Raw genomic sequence first — 24,908 nt, 5'->3', positions numbered from 1 at the left:
TCAGTAAACATTTGCCAAACTGACCTGAATGAGAATGTGGTTGGCTGGGGAGACTTGTTTGCCTGGAGGCAAAGGTGACCTGTGGGGATGGAGGGGAGAGAAAGAAAGAAGCAGCTTTGGGCTGCGGAGGGTGGGAAGGGAGTAAGGAGGAGGGGGAGGTGGGGAGCAGGGGAGGGGGCCTGGAACCCCCCAGGGCCCACGCCCCCCCACCAGCTGTCCCCCATCCCTCCTCCTGGCTGCGGAAGGCAGTGTGCAGACTCAGGGGCATGGGCCACATGGCCACTCAACCCTGTCTCCCTGTGCTCCCACAGCTGCCACTGGGCCCGAGAGATGGGTGCTCCCCGGGGCGCCCCCTCCCCTGGCAGGGACCACGGACACTGCTGCTGCACAAAAGTCTCCAGGATGGCTTTGGCTTCACCCTCCGCCACTTCATCGTGTACCCACCGGAGTCAGCCGTGCACTGCAGCCTGAAGGTACCCCCACCTGGTCCCGCCAGCCCTGGCCCCACCTGAGGAAGCCTTAATGGGGGGAGGGGAGATCCCTTTGCCCCACCCCCTCCATGGCCCATCTTCTGTGGCCTGGAAGGAAGGAGGCTCCCAGAGAGGCAGGGACAGCCCTGGCTGGGTCATTTGCATTGTGTGAATGTGGACTAGCTCCCTAACTGCTCTGGGTTTGGTCTTCCCAGGAGAAGGGGTGGGTGGATGGTTCTGGGCGAGCCAGGACGGCTCATGCCCACCACCAGACTCTTGGCCCTTGGAAGGTGAACAACCTTCTATCTTCTCTGAAAGATGGAGATCCAGGGACTCTGTGTTCTCTTTGGCTTCTGAGCTGGGTTCGTGGTTCCCCTCCCTGGCCCAAGCTCTTGGGGAGTCTGTCTCCACATACCTCTGGCACTCCTGGAGTGTCCCCGTCTGCTCTGGCCTGGGCTCTGTGCTCTGGAGAGCAGCAGGCTTCACGGAGGGTGCTCTGGGTTCTAATCCCGCTGTAGCTCTTACCTCACTGTGGACCTTGAGAGGGTCTCCCTCTCCTCCGGGCTCCATTTCTCCTCCCACTTGACCACCAAGAGCCCTCTGGCCCTCACTTAAATGTCAGGCTCTCTGAGTCCAGGAACTGGGGCTGCAGCGTGGGCTGAGCGGTGGAGGGCCTCCCTGCCTGGGAAGCAGGCACTCAGGGGAGGCAGGCGAGGGGGCCCCAGGCAGGAACCAGGGCTCCCCTGGAGGGCCCTGCTCCCTCCCCCACCTGTCTCCCAGCAGGGGAGGAAACAGATTTATTTTGGAGTCAGTGAACCCTATTCTCCTCTTCCCTCCGGGCTGGGACCAGCTGTTGGGGGCTGTCCCTTGGGGAGCTCAGTCCCACCTGCCAGAGAGCCAAGGCCTTGCCTGTGTCTATGAACTTGCATGACTCGGTGTGTACAGCCGGGTGCCCATCTATTGGTCGTGAGCATGTGTGTTTGTCCATCTGTATCTACGGATATCTGTAAATATGCATCTCGTGTACACGGCCCCGTGCGCCCTCATCCGTGTGTGAATCTGGGAGCCCCTGCCTAAAGGATTCCCATTGGCTGCAGCCATGCTTAAGAGTGTAAGCCAAGGGTGATGGTATATAAGAGGGAGGGGCACAGGCCCTCCTTGACGCCCAAGGGCCCCAGCCTCCTAGGTCCCTGGGACCTCCAGTCTTTGCTTTCCTTCTTCCCTAGAATGTCCCTCTGCCACCTTCTCTTGGGAGACCCAGCTGAGGGGTGAGTGGGACAGACACAGCCTGAGTGGTCGAGGCTGGGTGGTAGGCCTGTGTCAGAGAGACCTCGCGCATGTGGGGTGCTGAAAGACCACAGGCAGGGCCAGCTAGGGACAGGCTCCATCCAATTTCCAGATCTGCCCAGGCTGGGAGCCCTCAGGGAGCTCAGCGGTCTAAGTGCATCTGTCTGCCCCTGCCACCAGCTCACTGTGCTGTCAGCTCACATCAGCAGGCAGGCACGCTCCATGTGGGGAGGGGCAGGGCCCAGTCACCTTTCTCTCCCAGCTGGGGTGCCGGAGAGTCCTGGGTTTCAGCCCTGCTTCTGCTACTGCCTCTGAGTGACCCTGGACAACTCATGCCCTGTCATCTGCGTGGATGGATGGATGGTCTGTGGAAAGTGGTAGATCTGATGACGCCCAACATCTCATCCAGCTCTAGTGTGCCATCCGGTGGCCCTGTCCTGTCTCCCTGACCTTCTCTCCTCCCTCATTTCTGTTTCCTCCCCAAATCCATTCTCTCCCTCTCACTACTAGGCTGATCCCAGGGGCCTCCCTCATGGGTCTCCTGGACTCCACTTCTTAGCCCCGCTAGATGCTAGAATCCTCTTCCCTAACTGGTATTTCACATCCACTTTCTCCCACCCAGGAACCTTCACTCGCTCCCTCTTTCTCTCCTTTCAACCCCGAATGCTTTCGTCTGACTTCTGGCACTTGCTGGTGTCACTTTCTTCCTCCCTCCGCTCAGCTGATCCAGTCCCACAAATGCTTGTTTCTTTCTGCGGCCCAGCGCCTGCCTGCATGGGCTCCTCTGCTCCCCACAATGCTCTCTCCCCTCCCTCCTCAGACTTGCCTTAAAATCCCTTCCCCCAGAGGGGTGCTAATCAGGCCTTCCCTTCCATTCTCTAAGAGCTGATAGCCACCGTTTGCACTTGTCCTCCCTGCTTATCTGTGTGGGCCTGGATCCTCTCTGTGGGTTAGCCTGTTTGGAGCTGCCTCCATTGGGCTTTGAGCTCCCCAGGGGTAGGGGTCATGGGTCCCCCATTGAATGGGGGGCTTGCAGATGGCCGAGGTACAAGGCTGTGGGATCAGCAGTCATGAGAGAGGGTTTGTGTTACTAGGGACCATTCCCTGGGACTTGATGTCCCCACTGACCCCCCCCTCCCGGGGGTGCTGGGCTAGTTGCGGGAAGATAAGAGGGAGGCTGCAGGTGGGGGAGTTCAAGGGTCCCGCCCAGGAGGAGCTGCTGAGGGCTGGATGGAGGGCCCACACCCACCTCTCTGTCCCCTGCAGGAGGAAGAGAATGGAGGACGAGGAGGAGGAGGAGGAGGAGGAGGTAAGGAGTGGTGGGGGCCGGTCCTAGGGCTGGGGCTGTGGCCTGTCCTCCAGCTTCTGTTTCTCCCCTCTCTACCCAAAGTCAGCCAGAATTTTGCTGTCCACCTGTACCCCCCCAACTGTCGTTCTAGTCTTTGCTTTTCCCTATGTCCACTCTGGATATCTTCTCTCTCTCTCTCTTGATCCTTCTTTTCTTTTCTCAATTTCTCTCCCTCTGGGCCTGCATTCCACATTGGAAGTTGGGGGTGTTCTGGGGAGCCAGTGGCTTTCTAAGACCTGGCCCCTGGCCCCTGGCAGTTACTCCCAGGCTAGAATGAGGCACAGACAAGGGCTGCAGAGCCCGGGAGCTGGCGGTAGGTGAAGCTGACCAATGGCTGTCCTCAGGGGTAAAGATTCTGTTGGGTGTAAGGGGACCCCTAACGTCTTTGTCTTTTCCGATGAGGGCCTGACTCCCCTGGCTGTCACCCTTGTTAGCCCCAAGGGCCCCGTTCCGCCACACAAGGTATTCAAGATGGGCATCCTTCTTTCTCTGCCACTGGGGCTTCTGTGGGGCAGCCATGGTGACAAAGTCTCCTTAAGTCCCCATCGCGGAGGCCCGTAGGGATGAGGGCAAGAGCCAGCTGACCTAGAACAGACCTATTCCTCTGATGGAGACAGCAGCAGAGGATAATTGCTGGGGTGTAATGTGTTGTCCAGAGGGGGTGAGCGTCCATCTCGGGAGCTGGAGGGCTCTGCTTAGAGCGTTGCCCTGGGGAAGGGGTACGAGGGAGGTGTGGGCATTGTGTATCTGAGCTGCAGGGCTGTTCATGGGTCTGTGGGTGTGGACGTTCTGCCCCGCTGGCCAGGGAGCTCCAGGAGGGCAAGGCCCACATCCGTCTGTCCATCTGCCTGTCCTTATTAGTCCGCTTTCTGGCACAGTGCTGGGGTGCGAGGGGCATTTAAGGAGTGACCCTGTGTGTCCGTTTAGGTTTCACTCCATGTGGGTTTTTGTTCTCCCAGGGGTGTGTCCTCTGGTCTCCCCCAACCACCCACCCGTGCATCCTCATCTCTGTGAACGTACAGGTCCACATCTGTGTCCGTGTGGGTGTGATCCTTCTGAGTGTGTGTCCCCTGTGTGTGTAGCTGCGCATGGGTGTGACCTTCAGCAGCTCCCCACCCCAGCTAACCTGGCTGATGCCCACCAGGACCCTCCCCCCGGCACCACCGCCTGGAGCCCATGGATACCATCTTTGTCAAGAATGTGAAGGATGACGGCCCTGCCCACAGAGCAGGCCTGCGCACAGGTGAGCTGTCTGGATTTCCCTGGATTTTCTTCTATTTGCCTGGGTCTCTTCTCCCTACCCTCCAGTCAGGATGGGATTCTCAGATCCAGGCCCCCCCTTGGCCTGCTCACACTGCGACCCTGCCCCTCTTCTCCAGGAGACCGGCTGGTGAAGGTGAACGGGGAGAGCGTCATTGGGAAGACCTACTCCCAGGTCATAGCTCTGATCCAGAATAGGTGAGCGCCCCCTGCCTCCCTTCTCCTGTAATAGCTCCCAGCCCGCTCTGGGAGGCCCTGCATCCCACCGCCTTGACCCCAACACCCGAGGGGGTGGGGTGGGGGGTGTCCTGGCGACCAGGATTCCCTGTTCTCCCAGACCCTGTTGCCTCTGCCTGGCCTTACCCCCTGCCCTGTCTCTGTAGCGATGATACTCTGGAGCTCTCCATCATGCCCAAGGACGAGGATATCCTCCAGTTGGTGAGTCCAGTCCTGCTGTCTGAGGTGGAGGGCCCCTGGGGCCTGGGGGCACAATACGTCCCTTCTCCTTGGGCCTCCTTTGTGCATTGGACCTTTTGGGAGGCAGATTAGAGTTTCGGGGGCAGCCCCAGCCTGGCATTGCCCAATCGGGGCTGCCAGGCCCATCCCGGGGCTGGGGCTGGTTGTTGCTTCATTCAGGGCTGCTGTCTGTGCTGGGGGAGGGGGAGGCGCTGTCCTTGGCAGGCCAGATTCCTGCCAGGGCATCTGAAAGGAGGGTGGCCCAGCGGGCCCTGCCAGACTGGCACGTTCTCATCAGCTCCCAGGAGCCTGTTCTCCACACCCCTTCCCTGCTTGGCCCCGTGTGAACTTGTCTCCTATAGCTGTGTCCCCACATACACGTACACACACATACACACCACTCCATCTTTGAGTCCTGCTGTTCGTACAACACACCACGCACCACTCATTGCGCACACACAATATGCTAGATACACAGCCACACAACACAAACACCACGGTGCCCACCCTTCATCCCGCTCCCGGTGCGCAGTCACACACTGCCCCAGGCCCATGCGGCGCCACACTCGCGGCCACAACCCCACGCCTCCTCAAGCCTCCCAGGACACAAACATCACACCAGCACAACACACTTCGGGGTGTCACAGCATGTGTACCCCAACTTACCACCACATGCACACTCTGACATCACAGAGGCTTGCCATGGTCACAGCACGTGTGCCCACAGACACCACGGCCTGTTCAAGCCTGGTGTGCCAGCCCTGTCACCCACACTGACACTCTCGGGGTGCACAGGCCAAGTGCCCCTCCCCCTGAGCACTTCAGCAACACCCAGAACCCGGCCCTGGGCGGCCACACACAGAGCAGGCACCCAGACTGCATGCGGGGTACCCTGCACTAATTTGTGTCCCTGTCTGCACACACACACACACACACACACACACGCCGTCTCTCTGGGCACCCTGACCCCAGTCCTGGCCCAGAGCCCAGGCCAGTCCTCTCTGCCCAGTGTCCAGTTTCCTGATCTCATGGGTCTAAGCCAGATGCCAGCTTGCTTGCCCCCAAGGTCACTGCCCCCTGGGGGAAGGCCGAGGGCCAAACCCAGAAGGCCCTGGGAGCCGCCGGGCTGGCCTCGGCCCTGGATGTGCTCGCATAATCCCTGTAATCACAGTGCCATGCTTGGCACCATGCCCCTCTGGGAACCTCCACCCTCTGACCTGGGTTGTCCCCTGTCCTTCCTGGGGAGGGGGAGGTAAGTCTGGAAGCCAAGAGAGACGTGGATGGCTCCCCACAAGTCTCAAAGGCCCTGCGGGTACACTTGCCCCAGGCTGAGCCCTGCGGGAGTGACAGGGTAGGATCTAGGGCTCCCCAGGATCTCTCCCTGCCAGGGCAGAGGAGGGCTGGGGTGGGGAGAGGGGCCGCCTTGAGCTGCGTTAGCTGTGTTAGCCAGAAGTTCGAGTTCAGGCGGGCAGGCAGCCCCAGATGTCAGCATCTGGGGCCCTCTGCCGGCCCCCCACCCCATCCTAGGCCAGCCAGAGGGTGGGGCCCAGGCATTCCTGTGGTTGGGAGCCAAGGCTGGAGGCCAATGGGGCCGCGGCAGCTGCTGACGCCACCGCCGACGCAGCGAGGCCCCTCCACACCCATCTTCCCCTCCCTCCTCCTCCTCCCTCCGGCCTGAGAAGGAGAGAGAGAGAGAGAGAGAGAGAGAGAGCCAGCCGTTGGGGGCTGAGGGTGGCCGCAGGGAGGGCAGCCTGGGGGTGGGGGGGAACGGAGGCTGGGCTGACGCCGAGGTCGGTGGGGGTTAGCCCCGAGCAGGGGGGGGGCGGAGGCTGGCCGAGATGCTGCCGCCACCGCCCTGATGCACGGAGCCCGGGGAGCTGGCAGGATGGCAGGAGGGAGAGGTACGTGAGTGTCCCTGGCTGGGTGTGTGGGTCTGAAGGGGGCTGAGTGTGTGTGTGGGGGGGTGTGGTCTAACTTGTCCTCATCACATGATGTGTGTGCCTGGGACCGGAGATAGAGTTATTTGTTGTGTCTGTGTCTCATTGTGTTTCGCTCTGTGTGTGTGTCTTTGGGTGTATATTTTCCGGTATCTCCTTGTGGTGTGGCACACGCACGCGGGCGCCCGTGTGTGTGTCTTTGTGTTTCACCCTCCCAACCTTTGATACTTCGCCCGGCGATAGCCCCCTCCGCATCGCCCCCCCCACCCCGGCACCCATCAAGGGCCAGGCTAGGCCAGGGCCACAGGCCGCTGTCCCTGGGGGCTGCCTCCTTTTTTGGCTGGGCCTGGGCGCGGGCCCTGTCCCTCCTCAGCAATGCAGCGTCAGCCTCAGCTCCCAGTGCCAGATTCCAGGCCTGGGGTGGCAGAAGGTGGCCCAAGGCCCCTTTGGCAGTCTGGCCCCTCCCCCAAGCCTGGCCTAGAGTGAGCAAGAGGTGGGCAAGTTTCTCCTCACTCCGCTGGCCCAGGAGCCAGGTCCCAGCTCCCTGTCCAGGGGATGGAGGGACAGCCGGGCTTTCCCAGCCCCCGCCCATCCCCTGCCCACCCCACTGTGGACACACCCCTTAGTCGGTTTCCCTCTTGTCTCCGGCCACCTTGGCTGGTCTCTGATGGGGTTTTCCAGCTCTGCCACAGAGGGACCGTGGGCACTGTTGGATATAAGGAAGCAGGGAGGCGGCTGAGGCCAGCATCGGGGGGAGGACCCCAGAAAACAGATGTTGGAATGTTTGTGGCTCAAGGCAGTCCTTGTCATAAGTCTTCGAGAAATCCTGGCTATTTCTCCAGTGAGAGGAGAGAGAGAGACTGTGTGTGTATGTGTGTGTGTATGTGTGTGTGAGACTCTCAAAGGCCTCTAATTTCTTTGTTCTCTCCCTCCCTTCCCCCGACTCTCTTTGGAGCATGCCCTCCCTCTCCCACCCACTCAGGGCTTGGTCCTTTCCCTCAGTCCCCGTCTCTGGGGTCCTGACCTCCCAGGGCTACTATAGTTCTGCCCTGTGGGACTCGTCCCGCCCTGTTCACCTGCCTCTGTGTCCCCTGCCAGGCCTACTCCCAGGATGCCTACCTGAAGGGGAACGAGCCGTATTCCGGAGAGGCCCGGAGCATCCCAGAGCCGCCCCCAATCTGCTACCATCGCAAGACTTACGCCCCGCCAGCCCGGGTCTCTGCCTGGGCCACTATGGTGCCTGAGCCCCTCTCAGCGCCGCCCAGTGACCCCCGGAGTCCTGCTGCCTGGAGTGACCCGGGGCCCCGTGTCCCTTCTGCTACCCGCACCCATCTGGACAACCCTTCCTTGGGGATGAGCCAGCCCCGCCCCAGCCCTGGTGCCTTCCCCCGCCTCCCCTCGGAGTCCCGGACGCCCCGTGCCTTCCCCGAGCCTGGCGGCCGGGTGCCCCCCAGCAAACTGGAATGCCAGCAGGCCTTGTCACACTGGCTGTCAAACCAGGTACCCCGCAGGGCCGGGGAGAGACGGTGCCCTGCCATGCCCCCCCGGGCCCGCAGTGCCTCCCAGGACCGGTTGGAGGATGTGACTGCCCACCGCCCATGGCCCTGCTCCACCTCCCAGGGTGCCTTGAGCCAGCTGGGTCAGGAAGGCTGGCATCGGGCTCGCTCTGATGACTACCTGAGCCGGGCCACCCGCTCCGCCGAGGCATTGGGGCCGGGAGCACTGGTGTCACCCCGTTTTGAGCGCTGTGGCTGGGCGTCCCAGCGTCCATCGGCCCGCACCTCTGCCTGCTCCTCTAGGGACCTTCCTGCGCCCCAGGCCCAGCCCCCACCTGGCCTCCAAGGCCTGGACGACATCGGGTACATTGGATACCGGAGCTATAGTCCATCATTCCAGCGCCGGACTGGCCTCCTGCACGCACTGTCTTTCCGGGACTCACCCTTTGGGGGGCTGCCCACCTTCAGCTTGGCTCAGTCCCAGGCATCGTTCCCACCAGAGGCCTCCGAACCACCCAGAGTTGTCCGCCCAGAACCCAGCACCCGGGCCCTGGAGCCTCCTACCGAGGATCGTCGCGACGAGGTGATCCTGAGGCAGAAGCCTCCCACAGGCCGCAAGGTCCAGCTGCCCCCTGCAAGACAGATGAACCTTGGGTTTGGTGAAGAGTCCCCAGAGCCAGAGACCATTGGGCGAGTAGAACGCCTGGGCAAGAAGGTGGCCCCTTTGGCCACCACTGAAGATTCTCTGGCTTCCATTCCCTTCATTGGTGAGTGATGGTGCAGGTGGCTGTCTTGGGAGACTTGGTCGTCGGTGCTGGGCTGTACCCCACCCACCTGTCATCATGGCAGAACTCTGGGTTGAGTGCTGATGGGACCAGTCTGTTTCTCTGTCCATCCATCCATCCATCCATCCATCCATCCATCCATCCATCCTTCTGTGCTCTCTTGAATCCTTCTGTCATCCTTTCTTCTGTTCATTTGTCCTCCAGCCACCTTTCCTCCCTCCCTCCCATTCTTCCTTCTCCCCCCTTCTCTTTAGCTCTCTGTTTTTACTTCCTCCTGTCTTTTCTTCCTTCTCTTGCTCCCTCCTTTTTGTCTGCCCACCCACCCACCCACCAGCTCACCCACCCATTCATCAGTTTGCTTCTTTCCTGCTCCCTTTCTCCTCCCTCCCTTTGTTTGTTCATTCCTTTCTCCCTTCCATCCCTCCATCCTTTCTTTATCCTACCCTTCCTTTGTTCCTTTCACTCTTCGTTCCTTCCATCCACCCTCCATCCGACAAATACTTCTGTCAGGCACCGAGCGAGGCTCTGTGCTCTCCTGGAGTGTGTGGTCCCACGGCAGGGACAGTTGATCAGATGATGGGACGAGAACAACCCCATGGGGTGTGTGTGTGTGTGTGTGTGTGTGTGTGTGTGTGTGTGATGGGAGTATAGCGAGCTCTAGGAGACAGAGAAGAGTTCCATGGCCTAGACTGGGGCGTGGTCACCGAGGAGAGAATCTTGGAGAAAGGAGATTAGGGCTGAGACTTGAAGGATGAGAAGGAGTTAGTCAGGGGGGAATGTTCTGGGCGAGAATAGACTGTGCCAAGACCCTGAAGTGAGAGAGGCCGGGTGCCCTTCCCCAGGTCATCAGAACAGGGCCAGAAGGGTCATGTCAGTCCCTGGGGAATTTGGACTTTATCCTTAGAGCAGAGGGGACGCTGAAGGTATGCTGCCTGGGGAACAGATGTTGGATAAGGGAGAGGCAAGAGTGGAGAGGCCAGCTGATTCCCAGGTTTCTGGCCTTGCTAGAGGGTTGTGCCTCACCTCCATATCGGGAATGAAAGTGGGCCTGAAACCACTCTATTGTCCATGAGGATGCAGGATAGGCTGGATCTAGGGGCTTGAGAGAAAGACCAGACGCAAGATCATGAGACTAGGAGCCAGGAGCCGAGAGATGGTCCCTGGAGCTGAGCGTGCTGCGATCACGCTGTGTGAGCTCCCGGGAGTGAGGGAGAAGAGGGAGAGGAGACCTAACCCTGGCTGGCCTTCGGTCCAAGCAGGCAGACACAGCCTTAAAGATCCTGGTCTGGGGCAAGAGGTAAAGCCTTTATTTTCAAACTACTCCCAGTCTGAGGGAGAAACGTAGCACCTGTCTTCAAGAAGCCTCCAGCTGATGAAGGGAGACCATCTTTATCCTTAAGAGACCCCTAGCCTAGGAGCCCAGTCTAAGGAGGGTGGCTCAGTCTCCGGCCTGGGTCACACCTCAGTGTAAAGAACCACCCCATCTGGGAGGCAGGGGCTGAGCTCACAGTCTGGGGATGTGGAGGGAGCCCTTGGCCACGGGCATATTGCTAGCAGGGCCTTGGAGGGCTTGAGCATTGGGGATGTGGGCTGGGCCTGGAGGTGAGGCTGGGGATGGGGTGGGCAGGTTCCGCTTTGAGCCACCTTTACCCACCACTCCCTCTGCTTGCAGATGAACCCACCAGCCCCAGCATTGACCTCCAAGCCAAGCATGTCCCCGCCTCCGCCGTGGTCTCCAGCGCCATGAATTCAGCCCCTGTCCTGGGCACCAGCCCCTCCTCCCCAACCTTCACCTTTGCCCTTGGCCGCCATTACTCCCAGGACTGCAGTGAGTGCTCCCTGAATCCCAGCTCCGTCCTCTCCCTCGCTGTCTGGTCCTGGGGCAGGGGGTCCCTGCTGGGCTACCGCTACCTCATGTCTGGCGTCTTCCTGCTGGCTTCTGCTACCCGGGATCCCCTGGGCAGAGTCGCCTCCAGGCCCAGCCCAGACGGGAGGGCTGAGAGAGCCCCCCACCCCGCCGCCCTGCTGACCCTGTGGCCCACCGTGGGCGGCTTTGCAGGCAGCATCAAGGCCGGCCGCCGTTCCTCCTACCTGCTCGCCATCACCACAGAGCGCTCCAAGTCCTGTGACGACGGGCTCAACACCTTCCGGGAGGAGAGCAGGGCTCTGAGGTGAGGACGGGCCGCGGCCATCCTTCCTGGGAGTCCGCACCGCCACCCCCTCTGGGGGTCCCCTACACACCAGGGCGATGAGCTCCCTCCCTGAAAGGCTCCAGAGCCTTTGGATTTAGGGGGGAAAGTCCTAGCTGTGCCCCCCACATCCCTCACACTCCGTTCTCGCACACAGGCGCCTGCCAAACCGAGTCCCCAGCCTGCGGATGCTGCGAAGCTTCTTCACTGACGGGGTGAGTGGTGAGGGCACGCGTGGGCGACAGTGCCGGGGGGCTGGGGAGTGACCCAGTGACCGGACATAGTCTCCTCCAGCTCCCGTCTCCCCTTCCCCATCTGGGCCCAGTGCCCCTGGTGTGGTGTCCCTCGTCACTTAGAGACACCCACGCCCTTCCATGTGAGGCCGTGGCCCTTGCCATTTCCCCGTCTGGAACACCCTTTCCACACACTCCCCTCCATAGCCCCGTGACTCACTTGGTTACTTTCTTCAGGTTTTTCCGAGCTTTTCTGAGGGTTTGGCCTTCAGCCCTGTCATGTCATGCCTCCCTCCAGCTCCTAGGTTTTTCTCCTCAGCGGTCCTCCGGTGACACGGTTTATGCATCCGTCCCCTTTCTTGCCTGGGTCCCAGCTGGAATGTAAGCTCCTCAAGGACAGGGATCTCACTTGGCCTCCTTGCTCCCTGTGCGGACCTAAAGCTGCCCACACTGGGTAGCATCAGGCATTATGTGTGCAGCATCTTCAGGGGACAGGGGACATGGGCAAGGAGGGGGCCCCAGGATTGAGAGCAAAGGACAGGCTGGAGTTCCCAGGCTCCGCACCTGGGGATGAGTGGGGGCTTAGTTCTGAGATGGCCCTCCCTCTTTGTGATTAGGGACAGACTGGAAGAGCCATTTGATTTCAAACCCTCAGGATCTCGGATCTTCGGTTCATTTGGCACCTTGAGGCCATTGTCACCTGGTTTACTCCTTATCACTTCCTCTGCTTACTTAACTCTCCCTTGACCTGTCACTTCTGTTGCTGGAGTCATGTTGACACTATCACTTCCTCTGTTTAACTCCTTGTGGACATGACTACCTGCTCCGTGAACTCAGCCTGTGTTGATGTTTCTACTTCCTGTTTATTTAACTCCATGTCGACACAATCACTTCCTCTGTTTCCTTAGTTTCTTCGAGTCTATAAAATGACGGGAGGCTCCAGATTGGCATTTCTAGCGTGGGGAGGCATGGGGTCGGCAGGTCATGGCCTTTCCTCCTTTCTGGCTTCCTCAGCGCATGCGTCCCGTGACCTCAGTGCAGTGGACCAGAGAGGGCAAGCAGGGCCCCTGAGGCCACACAGCACGGCAGCCTGCAGGGCTGCGCCAGGCCCATGGGGCTCCTGGCATGCTGGCACCGTGGCAATCCCCCTAAGTTGCCCTCCGTTGTCTTGCTGCAGTCCTTGGATAGCTGGGGCACTTCCGAAGACGCAGATGCTCCTTCCAAGCGCCACTCGACCTCTGACCTCTCAGACGCCACCTTCAGCGACATCAGGAGAGAAGGCTGGTTGTATTATAAGCAGGTCCTCACCAAGAAGGGGAAGGTAAGGTGCTTGCTGGGATGAGATGGAGGTGGACGGAAGCTGTCTCCGGCAGAACTCTCCAGCTTCTGCACCCACCCCACAGCCTCTGGAGCCAGAGAGGGCCAGCCAAGGCTGTAGCGTGAGGGGTGGAGATAGAGGTCAGGAAGAACTTCCTGGGGGACCTAAAGAACTCATGAAAAGGAGGTTAATCAGAGAGATGGGCTCTGTGGAGCAAGGGGTCCGGTCAGCATGCCTGAAATTCAGACAGAACCATCCCACAGTGAGCCTTGGCTAGTGGATCACCCCAAAGATGGACACGGGGACTCAGGGAAAGGAAAGGAGCAAGGCCAGGGCAATTCTCTTAGGGGAACTGAGGCCCCCAAAGAAGGCAGAAGTCAGCCTTTTCAGGGGTCTTGCAGGACAAGGAGCGATTTTAGTCTCTATCCTGAGGGCCACTGAAAGCTCCGGGGCCCCTTTGATTCGGCTTCCTGGGGAATGAATTAGAGAGGGGCCGAGCCGAGGCGAGAAGACCAAGTAAGAGCCACTGCAGCAATCCAGGTGAGCGATGAACATGGCTGGGCCCCAGGGTGGCAGGGGGAGACAAACAGGATCCTGATGTGAGAGGGCGGGGCCCCTGGGTCCTCGGGGTGGGAAGGCCATTCCAGGCCGTGTTGTGGCAGAGGAGGAAGGAGGAGACGCAGACGGGAGCAGAGTGGTTAGCATAAAGCTGGGCTTGGCCCTTGACAGCATCATGCCTTGCTGGGGGCAGCTGGGATGACTCAGCTGTCTATGACTCAGTTTCCTCATCTGTAAATAGAGCTAACAACAACCCCTAGCACACACAACCCCATGGCTGAGGATTAAATGAGTTAACCTGAGCAAAAGTGTACCCAGGGCCTGGCCCAGGGAGCTCGTCTTCTGCTGTGGTTGGAATTTTCCATCCTGCCTTTTAGGTGTCTTGTACCTGGGGAAGTCACACAGACTTGGAGTTCCTGCCCGGTCCCCTCATGGCCAACATCAGGCTTTGGGCAGCCCCTGTAACCTCTGTGCCTCACTTTTCCAATCTATAAGATAGGGACATTCTGGGTTATTCCGCACCCTGGGCTGGTGTGAGGGGAAGTGAGCCGGGTAGGCCAGGCTGGACAGACATTCAGCACTGCCCTTGTCCAGTCCATGGTGATGGCGGAGTTCGTGGTAAGCTCTGGATTTGCGGTCAAGGTTCTGGGTATTTCATGGAGAGGGGGCCAGGCCAGTCCTGCCCTGCTGGGGCTGAGGATGAGCCGAGAAAGCACATGGTTGCCAGTGTGTGACTGTTAGAGGGGAGGAGTGGAGCAGAGTGGTGTGTAGGAGGTGACCCCAGTCTCGGAGGGCTGCAGGAAGGTGTCCAGGAGGCTGTGACGTGAAGGGTAGGTGAGAATCCACAAAGCAGGGAGGGAGGGGAATGCTCAGACGTGGAGACACCCTCCTGGACGGTCGGTGGTGGGGGAGCGGAGCGGAGGGTGTGCTAGGTGACTACGAGCCAGGCCGAGAGGGGGGAGCCAGGTCGAGGTGGGGAGTCTGGCGCCTGCTCGCAGGACCTCGCCCCTGTCATGGCAAGCCTTTGCAGGGGTTCCAATGGGGGTGGGAGGTATGTGAGCCTAGGAGGCAAGGGTCATGCCCATGACAGGAGAAGACAATGGCTTTGCCGTTGTCCAGGTGAGTGAGAGTGGGGGCCCTGACCAAGGTCCTGGCATGGGGCCGACAGGGAGGGACAATTTGGAGAGATTGCAGAAGGGATGGCCTGGGCTTGCTGATGGCCAGGTGGTGAGAGAGGATAGAGGAGGCAGCTGATGGCTATGGGGGTGATGGAGCCTTCCCCTGAGCCCCAGGGCCCTAGAGGGGCAGGTTTGGTGAGACCACCAGCTGTGTGGTCTGACGAAGGGGAGCCAGGGTGGACAAACCTTGTCAGCCCAAAGTTGGAGCCCCTTGGAGGGCCTGGGGAGAACGACTGACTCCTGGCCACCAGGTAGCCTGGCCCGCAGCTCTGGATGGCCCCTGGCAGGCCTAGCACAGTGTCTCCTGGGCAGGGAGGGGAGCTGGCCTCTTCCTGCTCACTGATCAGTTCTAGAGGACAGGGCGTTCCACTCCTGGCTTCGCCAGGACCTGTTTCCCTTGTACCCTTGCTGCTGTGACCTGGGAGTTAGGGGAGAGGTCTTCAAGTCTGCTGTAGGCCATTATTCTGTCTGGGGAACCGATGGCCAGCCGGCTGTTATCTGCTCTAGCAAATCCAGTGTCTCTTGGGTGACCTCCGTCCAGCCCCCAGTCTCTTTCAGAGGCCATTCTGTCGGGCAAGGGGGAAACGGGTGTCACAGGTCCCTGCAGTCACAGACCTAGCGCATGAGCTGGACATAACCTTGGAGACCCGCTAGTGCACTTTTCATTTTACCAATAGAGAACACTGATGCCAAGAGAGGGGACTTGACTTGTCCAAGGTCACCCAGCTAGTTTGGTCTCACAGGGGCCCCTTGCCACCACCTCACTCTGATACCAAAAAAAAAAAAAAAAAAAAATCCCCTGGAGGGCCATGCCGTCTCCTGCTCCGACAGTCCTGCCTGGGACCAGCAGGTCTGTGGTGGTGGTGGTGGGCAGGGCTTGTGGCCAGATGGGGCTGTGTTACTGCTGTGGAAACTCCTCACCTGGTTTGTTCGGAGGGCAGGGGACCATGATGGGTGAAGAGGATTGGGTAGACCAGCAGCCCAAAGAAGGGATGAGCCCTCGGTCCAATGGGAGGAGATGGCGCCCCTGCCTTCAGCGTGCTCCGAGGACGATTAATTGGTTTATTCAGTGAATTTTGAGGAGCTCTTACCCTGCGCCTGTGGGTACTCTAGGCTCTTGGATGTGGGAGAGGAGAGACAAGCTCCCCGCCCCCAGGAGCTTACCGCTTATTGGAGAGATCCATATCCTGCGTAATGGGAAGTTGCAGTAAGCACCCCGGGAAAATGAACTGGGTCACGTGATGGCCTTGATGTTTGCAGGTAACAGGGAGCAGGCTTCAGAAAAACAGGGTCTGTGAAGGCCTCGCTGAGGAGGTGATATGCGTGACGTTTGAGTTCAGACCTAATGGGCAAGAGGGAGGCCACACAGAAAAGCGAGAAAAGAGGCTCCGGGCAGAAGGAACAGTGTGATCAAGGGCCCCAAGAAAGCAAGTGTTTGGCCTGTTCACTAGAGAAGGCCCCTGTGTCCTGGCACAGCGAGAAAGATGCCGGTGGAGAAGTCGAGTTCGGAGAGGGAGGGACACATCACGGAAGTTCTTAGCTTTGATTGCAGTGGGCGGCAGGAGCCCAGGATAGGGTGCTGAGCAGGGGAGAGGTGGGATCTCATTCGCGTTTCTGAATGGTGGCTGCAGGGACGCCTGGGGGCCTCCTTTGGTTAAGCATCTGCCTTTGGCTCAGGTCATGATCTTGGGGTCCTGGGATGGAGCCCCGTGTCGGGCTCCCTGCTCAGTGGGGAGTCTGCTTCTCCCTCCAACCATCCCCGCTCTCATGTTCTCTCAAATAAGTAAATAAAATCTTAAAACAAAAAAATGACAGCTGCAGGGGTGCCTGTCTGGCTCAGGCAGTCAAGTGTGCAGCTCTTGGTCTGAGGGCCATGGGTTCAAGCCCCACGTTGGTTGGAGAGTGGATTATAGGAGGCAAGGGTGGGGACTAGGAAGGTTTCTGTAGTTGTGCAGGTAAGAGCGGTTGGTGGTGTGGACAAGGTGGTGTAGGTAGCAGGAAAGATGGAGATAGGTGGTATTTTGGAAGCAGAGCAGCTGTGCCCTTCTGATGGATTGGATGTCAAGGGTGAGGAAAAGGGAGGGGTCGAGGGCAACTCCCAGGTTTCTGGGCATCTGGGTGGATTTACTGAGCTAGAGAAGTTGGGGGAGGGGTGCTGTGGAGAGTAAGTTTGATGACAAAAAGCAAGTGGCCCATGGCGAGCAGGTAGTATGCAGAGCACCTAGGGGACAGCAAGTGGGGACACTGAGCAGGGAGGTGCAAGGCTGTGGCGGGGGGAGGAGGGATGCCAGACCAAGGATACAGTTGGGAATTTGGGAAGCATCATCAGCAGACAGACAGGATTTAAAGCCACAGGCACAGATGACATCATGGGAAAGGCGTGCAGGGACAGGGGAACCCAGGAGAAAGTTCCGGAGCCCCCCCTCTTTAGGGCAGGTTCTCAGCCTCAACTCTGGTGACATGGGGGTTGGATGATTCTTAGTTGTGGGGGGGCTATCTTGGACATTGGAGGGGGTGATTAGCAGCGTCCTTGGCCTTTCCCCACTGGATGGCATAGGACTTCCCCAGGTGTGACAACTGAAAATGTCTCCAGACAGATGTCCCCTGGGCACCATTCGCCCCTGTCAAGAACCATTGGTGTGAGGATGTTGGGGGGAGGGAAACCAATGGAGGAGACCGAGAAGGAGTCATTGGAATTGGGAGGAAAAACTGGGACCCTGGGCGAAGCAGAGGCAGGGGCCGGGGATGAGACCTGAGTTGGCTGGCAGTGGGCACTGATGCAGTACCGGATGACAAGAGAGGGTTTAGAGAAGGAAGGAGCAGCAGGCCAGGCCACATGTCTCAGAGGGGTTAAGGAAAGGGCCGGGGAGGTCAGAGAAGCTGCCACTGGCTTCAGCAACACCGGGGGCCCAGGCGGCCAGGATACTGAGTAGAGCCTTTAGCCAGAGGCGGAAGAGCCGGGAGATCAGGTGCCCATGGATGACTCTTGACCTGTCTGGCTGTGCAGGGGCAGTGTGTGGACTAGGAAAGGTTTACAAGGATTTTACCTAAGGTGGACCCCGCTGGGCGGCCAGCTTCTGTGGGGCACTGTGGGGGGCCCGATGCCCCTAATGCTACTATTAAAAGATGCTAGTGTTGAAAGGAAGGTTGGGGACCCTCTGGAGGTGGGGGTTGCACTGAAAATGATGTGTGGGGCTGTCCAGGCAGGGAAGGGGCTGGGCAGGAGGGCTGTGTGCAGGGGGGCTGGGACACCACCTCTGTGGCTGCCGGGAGCTCTCCTCTGGGCCCCTCTTCCTGGCCCCTCTTCCCCAGGCTTTGGGGCGGGGCGGGCGGGGCGGGCCTCTCACACCCGCCCCCCTCCTGTCTCTCCCCCTCCCCCTCTCCCTCTCTCTCCCTGCAGAAAGCTGGCGGCGGCCTGCGCCAGTGGAAGCGGGTGTACGCCGCGCTGCGGGCGCGCTCCCTCTCGCTGAGCAAGGAGCGGCGGGAGCCCGGGCCGGCGGCGGCGGCGGGGGCGGCGGCGGCCGTCGCAGGTGAGGACGAGGCGGCGCCCGTCTGCATCGGCTCCTGCCTGGTGGACATCTCCTACAGCGAGACCAAGAGGAGGCACGTGTTCCGGCTGACCACCGCTGACTTCTGTGAATATCTCTTTCAGGCTGAGGACCGGGATGACATGCTGGGCTGGATCAGAGCGATCCGAGAGAACAGCAGGGCCGAGGGCGAGGTGAGGGCCCGACCGCCCATCCTAGGCCAGGGGTGGCAAGAAGTGAGGGGAGGGGGGCAGGGCCGCCCCTCACCTGCCAGTGTACCTTAAGCTCTCTCAGCCTCAGTTCCCTTGTCCATGAAGTGGGCTAACAGGAGCGCGCCTCGCAGCTCCACACACACACACACACACACCCGGGCTTTCGTGTGAACAGAACATGCAGACGGCGGCTCCCAGAGCACCTGGCATCCTCCGGGTTCCCTGGCTGGCAGGAACCATAATAACTGGAGGAATGGCACTAATTATTATTATTATTATTATTATTATCCTTATTAATTATTATTACCGCCTTGGGCGGGCTCTGGCACAGAGAGGTCAGCTCCAGGCCAACCTCTGATGGGGTACCAGGAGGCAGAGGTTTCTTCTGGAGGATATTACAGAAGGAGGTGCCCCTGGGCCAGCAGCTGGCACTGCTGACAGGGCTAGCCTGTCAGCAGGGCATGAACACATTGACCTTGGGAGGAGGCCAAGGGGATTGGCCTTTGGCAGCAGGCTGCACTGGTTGAGCCAAAGGGCTTTGGCCTGCATTTCAGGATAATTTTAAAACGGCACCCCCTCCTGGGCAGCTGTGGCCACACACTAGGAGCCTGGGCCGGGGTGTCGGCGCCCCCTCGCCCTCTTGGCCATGTGCCCACACCCCGATGCCCCAGCACACTGGCACAAAGTGACACGGGGGGCCTGAGCTCGGGCTGCTCATTGCCTGAGGATGGAGGGCCTGGGCCCTGGGCCATGTGTGCTCCTGCTCGGGCCATGGGGAGAGAGGCCCTAGTACAGAGCCCCTGGGCCACAGACCTGCTCTCCCTGAGGGGAGACCCGTCTTCTTGCTGAACCGGGCTCTGCTGTCCTCAGAACATTACCTTTCCTCGCTGTAGGGAGGCAAGTCCTTGGAACTTATAGCCCCTGCTCTGGGGGAGCCTGTCCGGGCTGTCCCCCAGCAGGGCCTAGTCAAGGGGTCCCAAGTGACCTTCCTTATTGCAGTCACTGCTGTCAGGGGGCACCTTCTCTGTGCCTTGCCAGGAATGCTATCAGTGCCACCTGCATAATTCTGTACCCCAGCCCTGAGGTTGCCCTATTATCTCTTCCGCTGCTATGGAAGAGACTGAGGCTCAGAGAGGTTAGTGGGTTACTCTAGGTCACACAGCTGGTGAGGGGGTGCTCGGGAGTCCAGCCCCGCTCTTTCTCGCTCTAGGGTGTGAGCCCTCCAGCCGGCAGGTGGAGGAGAGAGGGGAGGCGAAGTGGAGGCAGGGGCCAGGGATGAGACCGGAGTCGGCCGGCTGTGGACACTGATGGAGTCTACTTTTTCTTTGCTCTCCTCCAGGACCCCGGCTGTGCCAACCAAGCTCTGATCAGCAAAAAGCTTAATGATTATCGCAAAGTAAGGTGAGGCCCGGCTCTCCTAGACAGTCCTGGTTGGGGGCAGGGGCACTCGGGACAGAGGCCATCCTCCTGGCCTACTGCTAGGCCCGAGGGCAGCCCTCAAGTCACCCTTTGCTGGGGGCACACAAGATGCTGGGGGCCTTGAGGCCACTGCTTCAGGGCTGGGGAGGGGGTCTGGAGCAGCAGGAGGCCAGGGCACGTGGCATGTCAGCGCACCCCAGATGAAGACTTCTCCTCTCCCCCTTTTCCTACACAGCCATAGCTCTGGGCCCAAAGCTGATTCCTCCCCCAAAATCTCTCGTGGCCTGGGGGGCCTCAAGTCTGAGTTCCTCAAACAGAGTACTGCACGTGGCCTCAGGACTCAGGACCAGCCCACAGGGAGCAAGGGTAGGAAGGTGTGGCTGCTGAGGGTGTGATGTGTGTGCGTGCATGTGGGACAGTGGGGGTCAGCCCTGTATGTGCGTGGGAGCTGTGGGCTTGTGTGTGTGTGTGTGTGTGTGCTGGCCTATGTGCGTGCCTGTGGGTATGTGCCTGGGAGGGTCTGGGGGCTTTCAGAGTCTCAGGGCTGGAAGGACCTAGAACCTGATTTCCTTCCATGACATTCCAGCTGGGTAGCCTCCAAGTGTTTGCTTGTGTCCCTTCAGGAGCAGGAGACCCATCTTCTCTGGAGGCATCCTTTTCCATCTTTATACACTTTAGGCTGTGAGGAAGTTCTTTCCTTGGCTGTACCAGAATCTCTGGCTCCTATCTTATTGTTTTAACCCTCGAGACCACATAGAAATCCTTACAGTACTCTGAGGCCTGTGTCCTCGGGAAAACACACACCCTCATCTCTTAGACTTTCTCTCAGGATATAATTTCCCATCAGCCCTCAGCATTCCAGTTGCTTCTCTGATGGAGCCCCCCTATGTCCAAACATGGGTGAGTGTGTGTGACCATGTGTGGTTTCTGCCCCTGCCCAGGCCCCCCAGCTCACCCTGGCTTTGTCTGCCTTCCCCCACCCCAGATGACAGTGCCGCCCCTCCCAAAACCCCCTGGGGCATCAACATCATCAAGAAGAACAAGAAGGCAGCCCCTAGGGCATTTGGGGTCCGGCTAGAGGAATGCCAGCCAGCCATAGAGAACCAGGTGAGTCTCCACTACACTCTAGAGTGAGCAGCGAATGGGGGAGCCCAGGGTACCTAGGGCCAGAGCTGAGGGAGGTGCGAACCAGCTCTCTATCTTGCAGACACAGCAGTTGGAGGGCTGGGGAGGCGCCCAGGGAGGAGACAGCAGAGCTAAGGCAGAGCCCAGAATCCCCAGGCCCGCAGCTGGTGCTCCTCGGCACACCTCGGCGAGGCTCTGGTGTTCTATTTAACTCCCAGGCTGGAGAGGACTGGAGGCTGTGAGGGCCTATGTCCGCCCACTCCCCTACCCTGCACAGGGCTCTCAGCAGCAGCTCTGGCCTTGCTCTGCTCTCGCCTTGGCCTTCCCACCTCTTCCAGCCCACTGGTGGGGAATTTTACCCTTGGCCTTCTTAACATGCTTGCCCTGCCTGTGTCTCCAGCGGGTCCCCCTGATCGTGGCCGCATGCTGTCGTATTGTAGAGGCACGGGGGCTGGAGTCCACAGGCATTTACCGGGTGCCAGGCAACAATGCGGTGGTGTCCAGCTTGCAGGAGCAGCTCAACCGTGGGCCCGGCGACATCAACCTGCAGGATGAGGTGGGCACAGCGGAGGAGGGGGGCAAGGCGATGTGTGTGTGTCTCTCTCTGGTGTTTGTTGGACCCTGCAATGTGCCTGGCAGTAGGCCAGGGCCCCGAGACAGGCGAGGCGGGGCCTGCCCTGGCAAGCTAGTCCTGGGGATGGGCATCACCCTGTCCAAAGCTGGAGAGATAGACCCAGTCACGGACAGGAAGCCCTTGACGGTAATCCTTTCTGGGACTTTGAGGATGAATAGCCGTTCACTAAATGCCAGTGAAAGCCGGGTAGGGCCATTCCAGGATGGGGGAATGGCTGGGGCAAAGGCGTAGGCTCTGAGGGGTCGCCAGCAGCCAACTCACCTTCTCTGCAAAGGGCCAAATGGCAAACGCTCTAGGTGTTGGTTACCACTCGGTCTCTTCCTCCTCCTCCTCCTCCTCTTTCTTCACAGCCCTTTAAACATGGAAAAGCCCTTCTTAGCTTCAGGGCCATACAAACCAGGCCGCGGGCTGGTCTGGAGCCCTGGGCTGTGGTTTGCAGACCCCTGGCGGAGAGGGGGAGCATGTGGTATTTTCTGGAGCAGCCAGCACTTCAGGGAGGTGAGGGCTGGTCAGGGGAGACAGAGGCAGCAGGGGAAGGAATCTTACAGCCTGATTTAAGGGCTCCCTGTAAGTAACATGTCAGTTACAGCTCAGTGAAGCTGGAAAAAAGCCAGAAATATATTTCAGTGTGAACAAGAAAAATAACAGAAGTGTTTGCCCCAGGGCCAGTGTTTCTTAAACTGTGTTCCCCAGAGGAGCTGTGGGGGGCAGGGAGCAGGTCAGGAGCCCCCATCCTGGCTTGAACTAGAGCAATCTGCTTTGTTCTGTTTTTTAATGTCTGTTATTTTCATATTGGGTTTTCATGTTTGAGAAGAGGGGCTCTGCTGAGATAGATGTTTGGGAAGACCACGGATCTGGGCAGTGAAGTCCCATGAGTCCCATATCGTGAAATTTTTTTGTGATACGGGACAGTCTTCCTGCCCTTGGGGAGGAAATGTGGAGACATGCCATGTGGGATAGGAGGCAAGAGAAAAGGCTGATCTTACCAGGGACCAGATTGTGTGATGAGGAAGGAGAAGACACTGAGGGCTGGAGCAGGCAGGAAACTTGAGTGTTGGAATCTTTAAAGATGAAAGTGAAGGAGGCAGGTGGACCGGAAGGCCATTCCGGCTGGGAATGATGACATTTTCCAAAACCCCAGAGAAGGGCCTGGGTGTTGGGAGAGAATGGACCCACCTCCTTCCTCCTTCCTGGACTTGGCAGTGGGGAGGGTGAGGCGCAGGGCAGGAGGCAGAGGGCTTTTGATGGCTCTAGTGAATCCTTTGACCTTGATTCCATGGACAATAGGGAGCCAAAAGTGGGGTCTGCTCTAGCTTATGCCTGGTGGGTATGAACGAAGGAGACCCAGAGCAGGGCATCTACAGGAGAAATTGCTGCTATGTGCGAAGTGCCAGGGGCCAGGAGGACACGGTGGTCCCAGGGGAGTAGGGAGGATGGGAGCAGCTCTAAGAGCGGGCCACATGGGAGGGAGGAAGGGGTCGCAGGGAAGAGCCAACATTTGAGCTGGGGGCTGATGGTATGTCTCTGGCAGAAACTGGGGAGTAGGGCTGGAGAAGGAGGATGAGTCAGGTTGGGGCCCCCCAGATTTGGGGTGATGGCCAAGAGTTGGCTGGAGAATGGGTGTAGTTGGGGCGCAAAGCTGGACGATGGAGGGAGCTGCTGGATGGGCAGAGGTGGGAGGTAGGAGGGAAGGGCTAGGCTCCACATGGTTCAGAGGAGAGGGTACCAGTGAGGCCGGGGCTGAGGGGCGGATACATGCACGGGGGAAGGGTCCAGAAGCTGTGGGTTTGGCAGCTGGGAGATGAGAAGAGCCCTGCCTCACGGATAGAAGGTGACAGGGCAGGTGGGCAGAAGCTGCACTGGGTAGGGGCTTGTATGCACCGAAGCACATTTGCTGGGCCTTAGCCGGGGAGAGGCATGGCCAGAGCTGGTGGGCAGCCGGCCCAAGTCAGGGCCCAAAGTGTGGTGGGTGGGTGGTTTTGTCTCAGACATTGGTCCTGTCCTTTGTTGTCGGACTGCTGAAAGTTAAGTGTTTGATTTTGGTTTTTGTTTTCTAAATTTTTTAAAAAGACCTTATTTATTTATGAGAAAGAGAGAGAGAAAGAGAAGGCATGAACAGAGGAGAGGGGTTGAGGGAGAAATAGACTCCCTGCTGAGCAAGGAGCCTGATGTGAGGCTCAATCCTAGGACCCTGGGATCATGACCTGAGCTGAAGGCAGATGCTTAACGACTGAGCCACCCAGGTGCCCTGGAGGTGAAGTGTTGTGGTCAGGGTACCTGTAAGTCCTCCTGAGCCTGAGGGGAGGTACTGTTTGTGGGATGGTGTGGCATTAAGCTGTGGACCCATTGTACAGAGCGTGCATATTGTGGAGCTGGGTGTCTTTGTGGAGAGCCTCACCTTGTTTTCGGGGCCCGAGTTACTCTGAGTAGTTCCTGGCAAGGCTGGTACCCTTGACTTACGCAGGGCGGTGGTGCCCCCTGGTGGTCGAAGGCCCAAAGACCCAGCCATGCTTCTTTCTTTCTCGCATTTGACAACCTATTTCTTTAGAACAGAGTTTCTCAATCTTGACACTTCCGGCAGAATAGTTCTTGGTCTCGGGACTTTGTCGTGGGCATCACAGAAAGTTTAAGAGCTCTCCAGACTCTATCTGCTGGGTACCAGTGGCAACCCCTCCCCCCCACTCAAGGAAACCAAAGTGATTCTAGAGTATCACCAAATGTCCTGGGGGCATGATTTCTGCTGCTGGGGAGAACTACTGTCTTAGACCATTGAAGTGCTTGGGCTGATTGAGCTCACTGCGTGGCAGGAACACAGTGGGGGACGGGACAGACAGGATCCCTGCTCCTCATGACGCTGCAGTCCTATCAGGCAGATAGGCAGGGACAAAGAGACGAATGCATACAGCAGTGACAAAGTGTAGCAAGTGCCATGGAGGAAACAAAGGGCTGCTGCACAGGTGACAGGGTAGTGGCAGCAGTGGCTGTGTTAGCTGGCACGGTCAGGGAAGGCCTTCCAGAGGCAGTGACATTTGGGCAGGGTGAGGAGCCAGGCCTGTGAGGGCAGGGAGGAAAGTTCTAGTGGAGGGAATTGTCAAGTACAAAAGGCCTGAGACAAGAAGATGCCAGGCAAGAGCAACTGCTATGTCATGGATAAGGGGGTGGGGTGTCCAAGGATGACTTTCTGCTGAATGGGGAGCCCTGGGAGGCAGGAGGGTATGCTAGTAGGCCCAAAGAGGTCTAATCACCAAGGAGGTTTTGCTCACTTCTGTCCCGCAGTGGTGGCACCAAAGAAGGTAGCTGGTACTTTCTACGGGTAGGCAAATGTTGGAGTCTGCTGGGCTTGCTGGAGCAGGGAGGGGCTGAGCCGGTCGGTCAAGGGGCCAGGACCTAGCTGGGGACTGTTCTGCCACCCCGCCCCGTCCCGCCATGAGTCTTCTTAGCGTGAGATCTCTGGTCTGGGCAGAGCTGCAGGTGTA

At 59.1% G+C, this 24,908-nt stretch overlaps 1 protein-coding gene across 4 annotated transcripts in view; it reads left to right on the top strand.

Moving 5' to 3' along the window:
- Positions 1 to 24,908, top strand: part of ARHGAP23 (Rho GTPase activating protein 23) — a 70,704-nt gene that overhangs the window by 25,300 nt on the left and 20,496 nt on the right. For 2 of the 4 annotated variants that reach the window (XM_044248126.1, XM_044248128.1), the window contains exons 2-16: positions 312 to 473; positions 3,024 to 3,066; positions 4,250 to 4,348; positions 4,485 to 4,563; positions 4,749 to 4,803; positions 7,857 to 9,021; positions 10,712 to 10,867; positions 11,099 to 11,210; positions 11,386 to 11,443; positions 12,639 to 12,782; positions 17,916 to 18,236; positions 19,594 to 19,655; positions 19,909 to 20,039; positions 20,659 to 20,780; positions 21,199 to 21,354. In XM_044248126.1, coding sequence (XP_044104061.1) covers positions 312 to 473; positions 3,024 to 3,066; positions 4,250 to 4,348; positions 4,485 to 4,563; positions 4,749 to 4,803; positions 7,857 to 9,021; positions 10,712 to 10,867; positions 11,099 to 11,210; positions 11,386 to 11,443; positions 12,639 to 12,782; positions 17,916 to 18,236; positions 19,594 to 19,655; positions 19,909 to 20,039; positions 20,659 to 20,780; positions 21,199 to 21,354 — 2,865 coding nt within the window. Of the gene's footprint in view, positions 1 to 311; positions 474 to 3,023; positions 3,067 to 4,249; positions 4,349 to 4,484; positions 4,564 to 4,748; positions 4,804 to 6,606; positions 6,723 to 7,856; positions 9,022 to 10,711; positions 10,868 to 11,098; positions 11,211 to 11,385; positions 11,444 to 12,638; positions 12,783 to 17,915; positions 18,237 to 19,593; positions 19,656 to 19,908; positions 20,040 to 20,658; positions 20,781 to 21,198; positions 21,355 to 24,908 lie in introns of those variants that run through there. The other 2 variants (XM_044248127.1, XM_044248129.1) reach the window with 2 other exon arrangements.

The sequence above is a fragment of the Neovison vison genome, chromosome 5 (assembly GCF_020171115.1).
Source record: "Neovison vison isolate M4711 chromosome 5, ASM_NN_V1, whole genome shotgun sequence".
Taxonomy (NCBI): Eukaryota; Metazoa; Chordata; class Mammalia; order Carnivora; family Mustelidae; genus Neogale; species Neogale vison.
The sequence above is the reverse complement of the archived record's forward strand: the minus strand, read 5'-3'. Positions and strand labels throughout refer to the sequence as shown.